The following is a 17,476-nucleotide window of genomic DNA, read 5'->3' on the forward strand; positions in this document are numbered from 1 at the left end:
TTCATTTCCAAAAAACGATGTAGCATCCTTTCATTCCTAACACATTACCAGTCCTTATCACAGATATCCAGCATGATTTCCATCTGATGTGTTTTCAAAGTGTTCTTTTATTTATTTTTATATAATGAGTGAGGGTGTCAAAATCGTTGGGGTTTCTACTTTGCTGTCTTAAATAATAGGCTACGAGGAGTTCCGCAGGCATAAGGTGTGAGAGGCGGGGCTGAAATTCCAAAGGGATGAATTTAGTACTACGTCACCCTGGGTTGGACGGCAGGTTCTTGAAACGCATCGAAACCTCTTAAGCGTCGTTATTGTTGGATTTAAATTTACCATTAGTCCTAATTTGTTTGGATGAGTAGCCACAATTTGAATCAAGGCTGCGAGGTTTTCGATCAAGATAGGCGATAGTTGTTGAAAGCTGACAAAACTTGGAACGTCACTGAGATGCTTAGAACCTAGCTGATAGCTAAGCTATAGAACGTAGCTAGCAAGAGGAAACTTTTCTGGCAACAGTCTCCTATTTCATCACAACAGGTCAATCTCCCGAAAATTTTTCAAATAGCGCACCCATTGAATCTTTTTGGAACATTCAGCGTTAGACTACGAATGTTTCGATAAAGTGAATGCAACGTTAAATAGTTAAGCAACGGTAGGATAACGTTAACTCTCCTGCAAAGAGTTATAAAGTCTTCCATGAACGAATACAGTTTACTCCTGGATTACAGGAATTATACGACGCTTTCCTGGGAGCCACGATTAGCCTCTAACTTTAAGGTTAACGTGAATAATTGACTGCTCGACGCCAAGATGATGCCGGTGAGTTTAATGCCAGGATACATTTTCTTTGACCAACTCTAATGTTACATTTGGGAGTTAACATTAATTTACTGCCACTCAACGTTAATGAAACAGTTCTTTCTGGAAGTGTAACTTTAGCGTTAGCTCATAGTTAGCTTGCTTAGCGTTACACGGAAATGGCAGAAACCCTAGATAACGTTAACGTAAAGCATGAGATAATGTTAGCTAATGTACCTTTCGAACACGTACGTCAACGATAGCGTGTCGATTTAAACTTAGTTGCATATCTGCTACATGGCACATATTCGGTCGACTTTAAGTCAATGACGTGTGTGCAGTCAGTTTAAACAAGTCTGCAACAAAACTAGTTGTCGACGGGTTCGTGAAATCGAAGAGATCTTTACTAGGAAAGTTTGGCTGAAAATCGGGTTTCTACAGGATAGCCCTCCTACTTACTTGTTCAGCTGATTGATCCGATTTGTAGAATGAACATGTGTTATTATCTCTGCAGTTTTTAGTCATCAGAACGTTAGGCGAACCTTTTCTGTTTTGTTATGGGAACCTTGCTTGAAAGTTCCTTTGGTTGTCCTAAGTTTGCAAGAAAAGTTTTTCTGACGGAAATTATACTTTTTGGTATTGGTTTAGAGAACGTTCTCCCAATGTTTTTCTAACGTTTGTTTTATGGTAATCTAGGGGCAACATTTAGAGAACGTTCCAATTTGGTTGCAGTAACGTTCCCCTAAACATGTAAATAAAAACAAGGGGCAACCTTTCAGGGCTCCAGACTAACTTTTTGCACTGGTGCGCCTAACTTTTTTTCTTAGGTGCACCACCACAAAAGTTAGGTGCACCCAAATTTTCAACCACATTGCATTTAACACCGCAGCAGGTTCTTTTTTCCCCCTTAATTACTGTCCTATATACAGTGGTGGAGGAAGTACTGAATCTCAGTACTTAAGTAAAAGTACAAATACACAGAGAAATATTTACTTTAGTAAAAGTAAAAGTACCACAATGACAACCCTACTTAAGTAAAAGTAAAAAGTACCTGCTTTTAAATGTACTTTAAGTATTAAAAGTAAAAGTATTTGCATAATGATTTATTCTCTTAATATCTATATTCTAAAAGAAAAAATAGTATGGGCTGTGGCATTTTAATTAGGCCTAAGCTAGTTTTAGGTTAGGCTATATTCGACTAGATAGTTTTAAGCTAATGCAATTGTGCTTACCATCTGTGGCCCAGTTTACATTCTGACCTACAATTCTAGAGACTGTAATTCTGGTTATCTACTAGGGTGATCTGCTGAGTATATCATTCAGCAAAACACGAGAGCCTGAAGTTTAACGGGGTAGACCAGGGAAACGTCGGGTGGATCGTAATGCCAATTCTGCTGATTGAACAGAAAAGTAGCTGAGAAAGGTGTCTTTATGATTAGGTTCAGTTTCACTTGCGCAGACGCACATAGACATTGAATGAGCGCTCACATTTCTACCCCCCCCAATTGTAGGCTATGCCTCTTTATTTGATCACACACAATTAAGAAATATTTCCTAATCTGGAAAATGCTACGTGTTTTTCTGCCAGCGGTTCTATAATAGTCTGCCATTCATTTGTGGCACAAATGATCAGACGTGTGACAGAAGCATGGGCATAGCCTGTAACTTCGCTGATCCGCGGATAGCAATCTCATCGGAGAGGAGGCCCTAACGCTGCAGATAACAGACAGAGAAAGGCACAGAACACAGTTGCATGTCCAGTGTAGCCATGGGTCTGGTGAATATAGCCTACCGAATGCAGATGGCTACAAGCTCACGCTTTGCCTGGTCTAGACTATAAGCTTATGTTTCAAAGATTTAGAAGCTGGGCACGTAGCGCTCCAGAATCTGTGGTAGCAACCCCGCCCCCTGGTAAAACAAACGTGTTTGGCAGAGAGAAAAAAAATCTGATCATAAAATGTATCGTAAAAAGGAACGATGGAGCGGAGTAAAAGTACAGATAATTGCTGTAAAATGTAACGAAGTAAAAGTCAAAAGTATGCACTATAAATTCTACTTAAGTAAAGTACAAATACGTGGAATATTTACTTAAGTACAGTAACGAAGTATTTGTACTTCGTTACATTCCACCACTGCCTATATAGGTTGTCCTATGACTTATGATTTACAATTCTACAAGAAAAGTAACTTAATGAAGTGTTGGTGCTTTAAGTGCTGCACTGAGCTGAAATTTAAACTTAAAACATCTCTAGATGAATTAAATAAAAATAACAGTGAGTAAATTAACAGTGCACGTCTTTTAAGGGCTTCAAACTGCACATCTCATGGCTCAATGTCTTACATACTATCCTTCATGATCTTTAGGCCTTGGCTAAACCCATAGACAGTAAAAGAAATGGACGAACAGACTCTGTCGTTTTCAATGGGAGGGCACTGAGTCAAATAGAACGATTTTTCAGTTGGTCCCCCCAGTACTGCGCAGACTCACACTTAACTTCGTGACGTTAGCCATCGAACTGAATCTTGTAACTCATATGATAGATACACAGAAATTCTTCTCACACTTCCTTCGCCTTCAAAGTCATCAAAGTTAAACATTTATTTATGTATTATTATTAATATCATCCTCACCAAGGCGAGTTAATGTTGAAGCTACCATACATGATCATCTTCAAAAACAGTCATGCTAAAACAAAACAAAGTTATAGCCTTGAAGCTAATTTTCTTTCCACTTTTCCGACCTACGGTCAATCCATCAAAAACCTCTGAAATGATTAGTGCCCTTTTTAAAAAAATTAGGTTTACTTTTTTATTATTATTAGGTTCCCTCTGTGTAATGCTTTACCTTAACATACAATCGTGTATGCTAGGTTTTGCTTATGAGTTACCGTCATAGACAGTAAGGTGGACTGAGCTTCTTATCCAAACAATACGGTTATCTCCCTACGGCGAAAGAGAGATTACGTCAAAGCTAGCTTCCCTCCAACTGAACAAGCTAACCGTTCTTCTTACGGGTAACCAACGTTACGGACGAGGTAGTGGAGTCTGTTTTGCCTTTGTAGTGTTTATGTGGATTACACAGAAGCTACAATATCGGCACAGGATATATGTTATATGAAGTTATGGTATTTCAAAAAAATCCTACAATGAATGGACTTCTATGGGAGTTAGCAGAGAGGTGGTCCCTCCAGCCTACGTCGATTCTTCTACTTCCGGGAATTCGCCTGCCCCCTTGGCTAAACAAGCTCGCCATGCTAGCATCTTCCATAGAAATGTATTTGAGCACAATTTAAAGAGATGTTCCAAGTAGCCTGGGGGATTTTTATGTGATTTTGCAATGATTGCAATAATCATTTCACAGTCCCACAATGCAATTTACTTTTTAATTTTAATATTTTTACATTTTCAATAAGAACATCACTATGGTTAATGCAGTAACGAAATGGTAGGCCTATTATTATAGGCTATTGCAATGACTTGCCATGCTCGATCTAAATGTGTCCATTCAATTCACCGTACACAATGACCACAGTTATACGTGCAGGGAATATTCGGGCTTTAAATGTAGCAGCGATATTCGGTTTGCGGCAAATACTGGATTAAATTGATTGATGCCATCAGAATGAGTTTACACAACTCGCGCGCAAAACGAATATTGCTGTTGAAAACCGGGTTATTCCCTGCATGTAGGCTAACTGCGGTCAATGACGCACTCCTTTTCGGCGATATCTGTATCTCTGTCGTTCGCGAAGGCCTTGTATGCATTGTTCGCAATTTTAAGACGTCTTTTCATCTGCAATGACTCCTATAAATTTGGCGCAAGTGGCATTCCTGTACGTCGGGTTTACGTTCAAACTATTTTTCTGGTGAATAATTATTTCGGACTGAACTTGGTGAAGGGAAGTTTCACTAGGCCTATCGTAGGCAACGATAAACTTGATCATCATCTCGGGCTCGTCTGATCGGTTTGCTGCTGCCAGCCGCCGAAAGGCAGTGGGGAGAGGGTACATTTATCTCGGCCTATGTGACCACACTGTAATGCAACTATATCCACTCTGTTTATCTGACGGGTCTCTGACCTCTCTCTCTCTCTCTGCACCACACGCATTTTCAAATTTACACACAGGCACTGGGCCACGGCCAATCAGAGGGGAGGTCCCGCCCTTCACTATCTGTGATTTGTTTAAACCACGATTATTGTCCAAATATGTGTCTGTTATTGAACCAAAGGTAGAGTTTCAATGCGGACACTTTTTCCTCTCTCGAATAGCTGGTCGCACCGGTGCGACCTCCGATTTTTTTTAGTCGCACTTTTGAAAAATTAGGTCGCATATGCGACCAAATTGGTCGCACTCTGGAGCCCTGCCTTTAGAGTATGTCCCCATTTCTTTGCAATAAAAAAACTCTAAAAAACTTTATATTTAGGGTGTCAAAACGTAATTGTAATGTTAAAATAACCATCACAGTAGACTATGCTAAAAATCAGTTCCTTGATGAATAATAAACATACAAACTCGGGTATGACATTGTTTTGATTTATTAGATGAGTCAATGAATGAGAAATGCATATTTATTATGCACTGTATTGCACTTATATAAACTTGATATAAAAACAGACCTTATTTATCTACTTATGTTCTTTTATAAAAGCAGACCTTATTCATCTATTGTAGTCCAGTCATTTTAGAAGAAAGGGTTGAACAAATTGCAACACAAGCAAACTTAACTGATTTTGTATCCTCAATATGTTCTGAGTAAGGGGAAAAAAAAGCCCCGAAGAATCCCAATAGGGGAAAGTTTAGAAAAAGACCTAAATATACCCTATTAATGCGCCTATACAGAATTTTTCTCACGGAAATAGGGGAAAAAAATTAACCTTCACATATCACCATGAAAATTACTAGGTTGATTACTTGCATCAAGACAAACAAAAAATGTATTATGAGATTTTTGAAATTGTTTGTTTTAACATGGGCAAACAGGGCATAATGTAATTATGTATAGCTAATGTATAGTGACCCAAAACTAATTGCAACATTTGACAAACAAATTGTCCAAGGCATGGAGGAAGATAATACATGTCTTAACTGGTATTATATCTCATCTAGAGGGTATATTCTTATAGAAAATATATAGTTTATGATGTTTAATTTGTTTTCCCTGGACAGTATAGGCCAAAATGTAGGCTATCCACTTTACACTAGATTCACCTTTACAGAATAGAGGGCAATGTATTGTGCATGGCATAGAGGAAGATGGGAAATGTCTTAAATGGTGTTATATCTCCTCTATAGGGTATATGCTTATAGAAAATATATGGTTTATGGTGTTTAAATTGTTTTCCCTGGACAGTATAGGCCAAAATGTATCCACTTTACACTAGATTCGCCTTTACAGAATAGAGGGCAATGTATTGCGCATGGCATAGAGGAAGATGGGAAATGTCTTAAATGGTGTTATATCTCCTCCGGAGGGTATATGCTTTCAGAAAATATATAGTTTAGGGTGTTTAATTTGTTTCCCTTAATAGTGCAGGCCAAAATGTATCAGCTGTTCACTTGATTCGCCTATACAGAATAGAGGAGTATGTGTTATGCATGGTATGGAGGAAGTTGGGACATAAGTTGAATGATGCTATATTTCATGTACAGTGCATAAACTTTTAGAATATGTATAGTTTTGACTGTTCGATGACTTTGGTAAAACCATGACCCATGCATAGGCATGCATTGTTAATTATTAATCTTAAACTATATTTATTAGTATAGCATTTTTGCCAGATGTCACAACAATAGTCACTTGGAGGCTAACTGCAGTTATCCCATCTGCACCCTTCTGTCGAATTAGGACATGATCATGTCCTAATTGCTATTAGTATAGCATTTTTGCCAGATGTCACAACAATAGTCACTTGGAGGCTAACTGCAGTTATCCCATCTGCACCCTTCTGTCGAATTAGGACATGATCATGTCCATCTTCAACTTTGCCTTCACAATTTTCCTGCATTCACTAACATAAACATACTGTGCTGTCCGATTATTGTTTTAGACAAAAATTGTGCAAAGTAAAGGGGCATCATACAGGCCCCTCTGATTGGACAGACAGTATATCAGTCAACCCCTGGGCAAGAGGTCAATTACTATAAGACTTGCAAAATGATGGACTGATACTTTAGTGTGATATAGGCTACTGTATGTTTCAGTGACCTCTAAATCAGATTACGTAAACACCAAAACCACTTTCCTAGGCTGAATAATGCTTAACTATGTGTTTGTACAGATTACACATTGTGGAACACTTACATGCAAAAACACACTTGACTCTATTTAAAGATTCAACAACCATTTCCATTGATTCAAAGGGCCACAATGTAAAAATAGACACCAATTTTGCAACAAACCAGTCTAAAATAAGCCAAAGAAATTCACTCTTTGAAAATAAAAGAATGTTCCTCAACAATGCAAGATTCTAAAATTCCATGTAAAGTTAGATGGGGTCAGATATTCTTTAGAATGTGTATTCTACAACATTCTAATTACAGTTTTGTCAGTATCTGCTGATGAATAATGCATAAAACAACCCTCATTTTAACATATTTCCACCAACTGGATTTTCATGGTCTTTTACTATGGTGTAAAGATCACCAATTGAAATATAAAAATGTTAAAATAAATTCTGTTGCAATTAGTTTTGGGTCAGACCTTTGCCTGGACTATAAGCTCCGTTGTGGTATTTATACAACTATACATAATTACATTATACCCTGTTTGCCCATGTTAACAAACAATTTCAAAAATCTCATAATACATTTTTTGTTTGTCTTGATGTAAGTAATCAACTCAGTAATTTTCATGGTGATATGTGAAGGTTATTTTTTACCCCCTATTCACGTGAGAAAAATACTGAATAGGCGCATGAATAGGGTATATTTGGGTCTTTTTCGAAACTTTCCCCTATCGGGATTCTTCGGGGCTTTTTTTCCCTTACTCAGGACATATTGAGGATTCAAAATCAGTTAAGTTTGCTTGTGTTGCAATTTGTTCAACCTTGACCCCTATTTTGGCTTAAAATGACTGGACTATGTGGCCCCTTACAGAAAGTGTAACCCCCCACCTGCTGCAGGGCTCTATAGAGTGTGACCAATTTGTTCGCACATGTGACCAAAATGTTTAGGGGTACGACTACAATTTTTCCTGGGTCGCACTGGTGCACCTTACGTCGTAAGGGTGATCGCCTAGACTTTCCTCGCATCTGCTGTCTCTCCACAAACTAAACGTTCTACAGTGCATGAAGGCCCCCGACCCTGTTTTGCGGCGCCCCCACCACATCTAGGTGGTTTGATACTGAATGTAATAGTGCCTCCTACTACTACTACCAGTGTTGCGGTTCCGGGTTTGGTCACAAGCGGCCCGAGCTTGCCCGATATTATAATCAACCTGACCGCAACTCGGACCGCGAATATTAATTAAGACAAAATTATACCCGACCCGCGATCCGACCCTCTTATCGTAAATCCTCAAATTGTGACCGGGGTCTTTTATTTACTTAGCCTGTGCAAAGCACAGGTCTTTATTTGGGGCAGGCTTGTATTCGAGGCAGGCCTTTATTTCTTATTAGGCGATCTGTTGTAGAATTTTATTTTTAGAACTAACAAGGCATGGGCAAATTGTGTCTAAACATCAAATAATAGGGTTCTAAAACCTGTTGCACAACAGAATAAAGACCAGAGTACCCATTCAAAAACCCTGAAAACAACTAAATCTTATGCAATGGCACTGAAAATGGTTGAAGACCAATTCCACGAATTAAAACATTCCCCGTGTTTGAAGCTGAAGAGAAAGGCAGAAAAGATTCACTAATAAAAGACTCTGAGGCTCCCGTATCCCGCAGAATTTTAACTGGGACTCTCTGAGCATCGCCAACCAGTGAGACAGAACCCTCCGTGATAAATGGAGTATAATTCATGACGTCAGACACTTCTGTTTTACCAAGGTCAATCTTCTCTACTGGTGCATCAGGCTGCTCACGATCCGACACGGTTAACAGAGCAACATTTGATCTAACACCTTGTAAACACATTGCAGGTAAACTCGGAAGAGATGCAGCCTGCAGGTTTACCGCTGCCCGCTTTGCTCTCATTACGAGTGCTCAAAATTGGACACTTTTTTTCCAATGGCCCAGTTCTAAACAGTAGTGACATTTGTTCTCGGCATCCATATCCCTCGCTCTGCTACGAGTTGGATCAGGCCTCCAAGAAGAACCCGCTTTAAAACAACCAGGGCGATTGTCTGTGGCTGTATTCATGTCACGGCGGATGTTCCCACATATATTTTTTGTGCGTTAACACGAACCCATCAGCCAGGACAGCAGCCTGAGCGGTCGTCCTAACCTCATGCTTATTACATAAGTGGCAATTCGCTCTGGCAAGATGTTTTTAAACTGCTCTAAAATTACCAACTCACACAATTCATCAAAATCGCCAATGCCTTCAGCCGTACGCCAGCGATGGAAAAAACTACTGAGTTCTCTGGCTACCTCAGCATGGGTTTGTCTATCGGTCTTCCTCCAATAATGAAAACGTTGTCTATAGGCTTCTGGAATCAATTCGTAACATTTTAAAACTGCATCTTTGACACTCTGATATTTCTTTCACTAGCGGGCAACGCAACAAATGCCTCCTGCGCTTTCCCAACCAACACAGTTTGCAAAAGCAAAGTTTTATCCTCGTCATCCCACTCCCGATCAGAGGCAACATTTTCAAATAGGGAGAAAAATACATCACGGTCACATTCATTGCATTTGGAAAGGAGCTTTATCATACCAGCTAAACCGGAGTTCCCACCACTGCCACTGGAGGAAATTTTCCCTTCGGTTACCAGTTTGAGTCGGATACGCTGTATTTCCTTATCCAATAAACAATCTTTTTCCCTTTATTGTACCTCTAATTTCTTATGTTCTAGTTGCATTTGCAACAGCTCTTTCTGCTGCTCGAACGTCAATCCACTATCAGGAGACGGCATGCTAGATTTCGTGGGTAAAACTGGAACGATGGTCCTGTGTCTATTGGTGTACCCCCAGGCAACACTTGTTTGTCCTTTAAAGGTGCCCTGCCACACAAAACTGTTTTTACTTGTATTTTTTTAAATATGTTAGGTCCATATGTGTTTGTGCCTGAATGTGAAAATGAACAGCTACCTCCTCTTGTCGGATCTAGGCACTGAAAAGAAATAAGCGGAGAAATAAGGCCAATTGCAAAAGCTCTTCAGTTTGACGTGGAATTGATTGAGCTCATTATTATTCATGAGCTAGCCCATTTGAGACCATGCCCACAGAATTCGTCTAGCTCTGTGACAGTTGTCGTATGCAAGGATGGCTGAATGTCAACGGGCTTGTGCGCTATGCATGAATAGAACTTCAACAATGCATTTTGCCCAAAAACCCAGACTTGAGGATCAAATGGCAAAAAGGAAGCCTGGAGCAGTAGGCTACCATCGCGGCAGTCTACGACCAGTGCCCAGTCCATAAGTACAACGTTATTGTCAACTCAAGGAAGTGTTATGTTATACAGGTTTAATGCACTCGCTAGCCTAGCATGTTTTATGTCCATCTGGACAATGCTAGCACTCGCTAGCCAAGCTAAGTTCATGCCATGAAGGTAAAATTAGTTGATAACAGTGAAACCGACTAGCTGTTAGCCAATCAGAGTCAAGCAGCTTAGCTTGTTGAATATTAATGAGATCTGGTGCAAATCGAGCTGAGTCTTCCGGCAGGCTTTCTATACCACGCTAGAATGGCTTGAAACAAGGTAACCAAGACATGTTTTCTACAAAAAATGTTAGAGTCCATGGTAGAACTTAGAATTACTACTTTAAATGTTCGCGAATAAAATCAACTAATTGCTCTTTTTTTTCTCACCTCTCACCTCAATCATTTAGGGATCTGCCACTTTAAAAAATTGCTCTTTCATCAAGGCCAACAACAAACTCTCAGATGGAGCGCTCAAAAAGTCATCCAACGCGCTCATAATTTAGCACTTAATCAACACTTCAGCAATGTATCAAATCGGTCTCAAAACCCAACCAAAGCCCCCAACTCAAACTAAACATCGGCCTTCCTTGAATTTTGAATTTCCCCTCGGGGATCAATTAAGTATCTATCTATCTCTGTCTCTATCCAGATCATCCAACCAAAAAAACTACTATGTGAAGTGGAAACAGTTCTTGCAACAGGACAAATCAATCATGAAGCTTCCCTGTACCTAAACATTTGCCCCCCCAATATTTTAACCTATTTTCACACTGTGTCCAAGAACCAAGCTCTTTACTCACCAATACCCCTGGAGTCGTACTGTCCCGACCTTAGGCCAATTCAATCGTTTCTCCATGGCGATGTCCTCGGTCCAGACACCAGTGACACTCCAGCCCATACATGGGCAACATACGGCCCGCGGGCCACATCCGGCCCGTGGGCTTTCCCTGACCGGCCCGCGTAAGGTCCGTGAAAGAACAATAGTCAAGAGCCTAGCATAGAGATAATGCATGCAAATCAATATCGTTGTTTTTATTTTGAAAGCGACTGCTATTTGTACGCCCATACATTTGTGCGTGGATGCATACGACGTAAACACCCTCACTGATGTGCTGGTGAATAGAATTTATGCTTCTGCGTCGACACAATGCAGTTGCCTTTACGTCGGCGTAAACCTTTCAAAGTTTTGTGTCTCTTATGTCTGCGTCGCTCACCACCGCAAAGGTTGTTAGAACGAACTCCTACTGCTGCTCGTTGGCGATACGAAGTGTTCATTTCAAAACGTTACTGGCAGATAGACAGTTTACAATCGGATAACCCCGTAATTGTAACCAAAATATGTCTGAGTTTATTTGCAAAGCTTATGTTAGCGAACTAGTATGATGCTACTACCCACAGGTTGCTTGAAGCAGCCGGCTCAACACACAGAGCGAGTTGACCAATCACAGTTATGTGCATAAAGTTAAAGCAAAAACACAGCCTACATTTTTAAAATAGTTTTCTTTGTGCATGTTGATTAACTAATGACAGCCTACTATTGTCTGCTCCACATTTTCGTAGTCTAATTCTGCATAGAGTTAATTTAATGATGGTAATGATTTAATGATGAAATATTGCTGAGTGTTGATGAAATGGTGGCACAGGCCTATCGGTTGTACTGACTCCTTCACATTTTCATGACCTAGCCTAATTATATAGATATTGTAGTACTTTTTTATATCAGTCTTTGAAAACTGAAAAAAATGTCAATGTCAAAAATAATTTTTCGAGAATGAGGATTAAATACTGGACATAGACTAAATATTGCTGTTTTTCCTTTGTCTCCCTCACATTTTCATCTGTTCTTACGACTAGTAAACAAAACCATATGATTTACTTAATGTTATACAAGAACAGAATAGAATTGAACAGAATTGAGTTCATACTTGAGTTCGGTATTTTGGGTCCGGCCCTCCTCAACAGTCCCAGTTTGTCATGTGGCCCCTTGGGGAAATTAGTTGCCCACCCCTGCTCCAGCCTAATCCCCAGCGCAAAAACGCTCTAAAACAGGGTTAAACGATCGCGCCAAAATTTGTTATCCTGCTACGCAAGCTGCAATACACTTTACTAATCAATATGGTTGGAACCAAAGCTCTACACTGCAACGCAACTACACACAAAAGCCAAAAACAAAACCTACACAATACAATCGCTGTGGATCTCTCCCCTCTAAACATTCGGCCCAGCACAGGTAGGCCCAAATTACGTACGTCAACTGGCCGCGTTCGCCAATTACGCTAATTGTGTAGCACTACTTTACCCGCACTACGCTCTCCTATAGCCGATAGACCGTTTCAGGTCCCTAACAACCGTCGTTAAGTATGAACTCGGAAGACAAGCAAACCCAGAGCCATATAGCAATACATTGAAAGAAAGACGCAAGGTGCTTGAAAATTGTTAACTTTTGGCAGAGAAAAGCAGACTGAATTTCCCCTGTGTGGTACAGGAGACATTTAATTTTTTTGTGATGTGTCCGTTCAAAGCTAAAAATTAAAACGCCAATAAAGTAGGCAGGCATTTGGATATGAAGCATGCATTATGAAGCTACGAAGTTATGCCACAAATGTTATTTCCATGCTCAAGAGGAAAAACTGAAATCATGTAGGCTAAATAACATAGGGTAACGTTAGTGACGTTAAGTGTTTTATCATATTCCTCAGCATATCATTTTAATAAGAGACTTATGATCCATGAGAACGGAGGCTAACGTTAGCCTACGTTTCACGCAAATGACAAGATGCAGGGTAGAGCCTGACCGATAAAGGATTTTGAAGGCCGATACCGATACAAATATTTATTGATTTAAAAATCCGATATTCCGATATATCGGCCGATATATATATATAATTTATTTATTTATTTATTTATTTATTTATTTATTTATTTATTTTTTTCAGAAACGTGCAACAAAACATTAACAGATTTCCCTAACATTAGTTATTTGTAGTTATTTATGAGTATTGACTAAAATAATATGATAATGCATTTCAAAAACAAACTATTTTTAAATAATATTGTCACAGAGGAACATCGAAATATATTAAAGTTCTGATAAATAAAATGTATAAAAATAGAAACTTAAGATATGAAACTTAGTTTTTTGAACAAAAACACAATAACAACAACAAGTTTCATAAATATAACTTTGAACTAAGACTTAACAATTACAAAAAATAATGATGACATTATTACTATCATCATCATTTGTATTATCATTAAACAAGATTAAGGTCACTCTTAAATGTTTGGGTGTGCGTGTGTAATAATTAGTCCCTATTGCCTTATAAGCTACCTTATAATTACAATGTCAGCTTGCTTATCCCTTTACCTGCACTTTTAAAATTATTTCCATCAAGCTACATCAAACCATTTTCAATAATCAGTTGCTGCCTGCCTTTTAAAAAACATACTATTTAGTGATCTAAATCCATTATGTAACTCTGCTGCGGCTGAACGACAGTCTGAAGCGCACACTTGGTGTCATTGGATTTCACACACGTGTAAAAGAAAAGCTAACTTTTATGAACAAGCTACGTTTTGCACAAGCTACGTTTGATACTTTTTCTCTATGTCTAAATGTTCACTCCTCTCACGTCTAATTTACATTTTACAATGCAGGGACTGTAACTACAAATATACTAGTAATAAATTATTACTTTATTTAGGCAGAATAAGTTCGTTGCGGTTTCCAAGCTCATTGATGTTAATGTTAGCGGTCTTCCACTGATATTCATAGCATTAGCTGGCTTTGTGGTCAGCTAGTCTATGATGAGCCCTAATTTAGCAATGGATAACGTCATACTGCAAATTGTAACACATACACTTTCAAAATAACAGGCCGGGGAGAGATGATACGTCTCACTGCTATAACTGTCACGCTATTAAAGAAATACATCTTCAGTCACATTGTCAAAAGTTAAAAGGACAGACAGTCAACTACACTGTAACAACGTAACGTAATTACTAGCTAATTCCGCTTCACTCTCGGCTTATTTAACAGCAGCAAAACTGGACATTGTTTTCACGCATTTTGTCATGCTTATTTGAGTTAAGAGAACTGATGGGGATGTTCTTTTAATTGTTATTTCAAGCAATGTATGTCTCGTGACCAAATCACCATGAACACACTTTACTGATGATCTCACTCGCTGATAACTGGTTCTCTCTGCCCGAATCTGGCTGGATCAGCAGGTTGCAGGATGTGTGGCGCGTTATACACGAGTGTTGCCAGTAGGGACGGTGTAGAGTGCCCTCTGGAGGACAAACTATACAACGGCAACACTCATGACATGGTTGAAGGGTGTTTCGTCCGTTTTTATTTTATTTTGAAAATATTCATTTATCGGCCATTATTTATGCCGATACCGATAGTTTGGAAAATGCCTAATATCGGCCCGGCGATAGATCGGTCGGGCTCTAATGCAGGGTAGTTGAGTTGTTTGTTTTAAAAAAGAAGACATGGGCTTGCAAGTAACGTTATTGCATAGGCCTACTATAAGGTAGGCTATCTTAGCTAATCCGTATAGGCTTCTTTCCTGTCAGTTAACATCCAGCACAATGCATTTTGTGCATTGTATTTCAGTCAATCGTTCAATGTGTGGCCAGCATAGGCTTTATCAAAGTAATTATCCTCTGACCTCAGGGGGAAATGATTGTCCACCCCTGTCATTATGTAGCCTTTGAGTTCTCACTTTAATCTAAATATAAACTAATTGTTTGTGCAGTCGAAGCCCTAACGTTAACATTAGCCTAAGCCTAACCTAACTTTAAAGTGACTGGCCAAATGTTTAGCCTACCTTCCGTAAAATCTGTTGCTTTTTCATAGGTAAATCCGCTACACCTCTAGATCGTTCGTTCTTGACTACGGTTGTTAGGGACCTGAAACCGGTCTATAGTGGGAATTAACAGTAGCCTACTTTCCAAAATTCCGGTTCAAAATCGCCGGCATCAAGGGGAGACCACACCAAAGTATATTTTAAACAAAAGTATATTTATTAACTGAGATATTTACAAAGTCAGTAAGGAAAGGCAAAACTGTCATGTAGGTCAGCATGTGAATGTGTAGTGCAAAAGTAAAGGAACAGAGCTGCAGCCAGCCCTGCCAAGAGGGTGCTCGCGAGTGCAGTGCCAGAGGGGGCGAACCAACTAGAGAACACTGATTTTATGCAATCTCCAATTAGGCCATCAATTAGCCACCTTGTTAGAACCTCCTCCTATAGGCCAAGACAGGAACAGACAAGATTAAGCCACAATATCAGGGAGAAAGAGGCAGACCCAGCATGGTAGAGCTGGGGCGTCACTAGGGATGTAACGATTACCGGTATAATGATAAACCGTGATAAAAATGTTGACGATAACAATTACCGCTTTCTTTTGAAATATCATAATTATCACGGTTGATTATCACGGTGTTGAAACCGTGTGTTTAATCCTTCCCAGCTTCATCCGAGCCTGCTTTTGACATACAGTAGGCCTGGTACAATGAAGCAAAATTGGTACCCTACTGATTCTGTTGTCTAATTGATGGTTTTAACTGCGAATTGGATTAGGCTACACCTGATTTTAAAAGGCGGAAAATTTTCACCGCAGAACTTGCACTGTATCATTTGCAATCTGCGTCTTTTTATGTTCGCGTGCACATTAAATCCATTCCACTCACGTTATCAGAAGAACACAGTAGCCTAAAGTTTAATTTCGAACACTTACTTTGGTCTCACTCAGGGTAGGAATTTCACGGCGGCCACGTTTTTGCCCCTTGCGTTGGCCGTGATGTCCCTTTGAAAATCAGAGGTTTACAGGCCTTGGTGCCCTTCTTTCAATATTCTGCTTTGCATCCTACTAATAGCGAATTTTATTTAGCCTATGGCCTGTCAAAATAATCTTAGCATTCACAGCGCAAATTAATTTATTTTACGCAGTGGAGAAAGTGACAGCGCAAGAAAGAAAGTGCGTCTAAATTCACCTATTCTTCTCAGTTGAACTACTCGCGAAGTAGCCTACTCATCACACAGACATCACAAGTATCACATGAAAGAGCTTTTTCTCAGCTTTTAAACGATGTTAGCCGCGAATCGCTGTGGTGAACGGTTCGCGAGAAACGTAAATAATATAATTAAATGTAATCATAAATTCTACTGAAGGTTTTCGTCCATCACCCTACCCATTCCTCTCGGTACAAAACTTCACGAACCTTTCGTTTAACACATGACAAACCATATATCAGAATAAACAGCAGACCTTACCGAACATAAAGGTGTAAAGCAGTCCCCTGTACAGTTAGCCGTTCCAGAGTAATCCACTTTTGAATTTGCAGTACATTTCGACATGCATGGATGTCTCCAAATTTGGGCTTTAAGTTTTACAATGTGTTTAAATTGTTCCACATGATTTCATAACGGGCCAAATACAAAATAAATGTTACAAATATCGCCTATATATCGGTAAATCAGAGGACAGCTGACTACGAGTTTGTGAAAGTAGATCACAAAATGCTAAGCATGCATCTAGGCTATTTGAGTTTCTTAAAGCTGAACTGTGCTTAAATTGTTCAATACATGATTTCATAACAGGCCAAATATAAAATAAATGTTAAATATAGACTAGATATCTGTAAATATTAGATGTTCAGATGATTTGCAGTTCTATATGATATGTCATGTTTCATGTTTTTGTAATGTTTCATACAGTGATGCAGGTCTACTGCAGTGAATAGGCTATACAACTTTGATATAGCCTATGTGGCCTTTGTGCCCTCCACCAAATATGCCCAACTGAAGGCCAAGTGGCCTTGCCCCCAGAATGGTGAAATTCCAAGCCTGGTCTCACTCATTGGATCCAAATAACAGTAATAGCAACCTCCAAGTCATGGTAGGGTAAGTTAAGCGATAAGCACATAGCCAATTAAACATGAAAAACTGAACGGGACACTTTTTAAAACTATTTCGGCTTGTGTAGGCCTATCGGTGCTTTCTGAACATATTGAACACACTTTTAAAAATACCGTGATAATACCGAAAACCGTGATCATTTTGGTCACTATAACCGTGAGGTGAAATTTTCATACCGTTACATCCCTAGGCGTCACACCCTATGTTGAATGCCCATAGAGGCAGG

At 39.3% G+C, this 17,476-nt stretch overlaps 1 protein-coding gene across 4 annotated transcripts in view; it reads left to right on the forward strand.

Moving 5' to 3' along the window:
* Nucleotides 1–246: 246 nt before the first annotated feature.
* The window catches only part of tp53bp2a (tumor protein p53 binding protein, 2a), an 82,377-nt gene continuing 65,147 nt past the window's right edge, over nt 247–17,476 (forward strand). For all 4 annotated transcript variants that reach the window (XM_076285298.1, XM_076285299.1, XM_076285300.1 and 1 more), the window contains exon 1: nt 247–816. In XM_076285298.1, coding sequence (XP_076141413.1) covers nt 808–816 — 9 coding nt within the window. In that variant the 5' untranslated portion in view covers nt 247–807. The remainder of the gene's footprint in view (nt 817–17,476) is intronic.

The sequence above is a fragment of the Alosa pseudoharengus genome, unplaced genomic scaffold (genome assembly GCF_046254945.1).
Source record: "Alosa pseudoharengus isolate Yale_2024_CS ecotype anadromous, Long Island Sound unplaced genomic scaffold, YU_APseudo_1.1 YU_APseudo_1.1_scf_15, whole genome shotgun sequence".
Taxonomy (NCBI): domain Eukaryota; kingdom Metazoa; phylum Chordata; class Actinopteri; order Clupeiformes; family Clupeidae; genus Alosa; species Alosa pseudoharengus.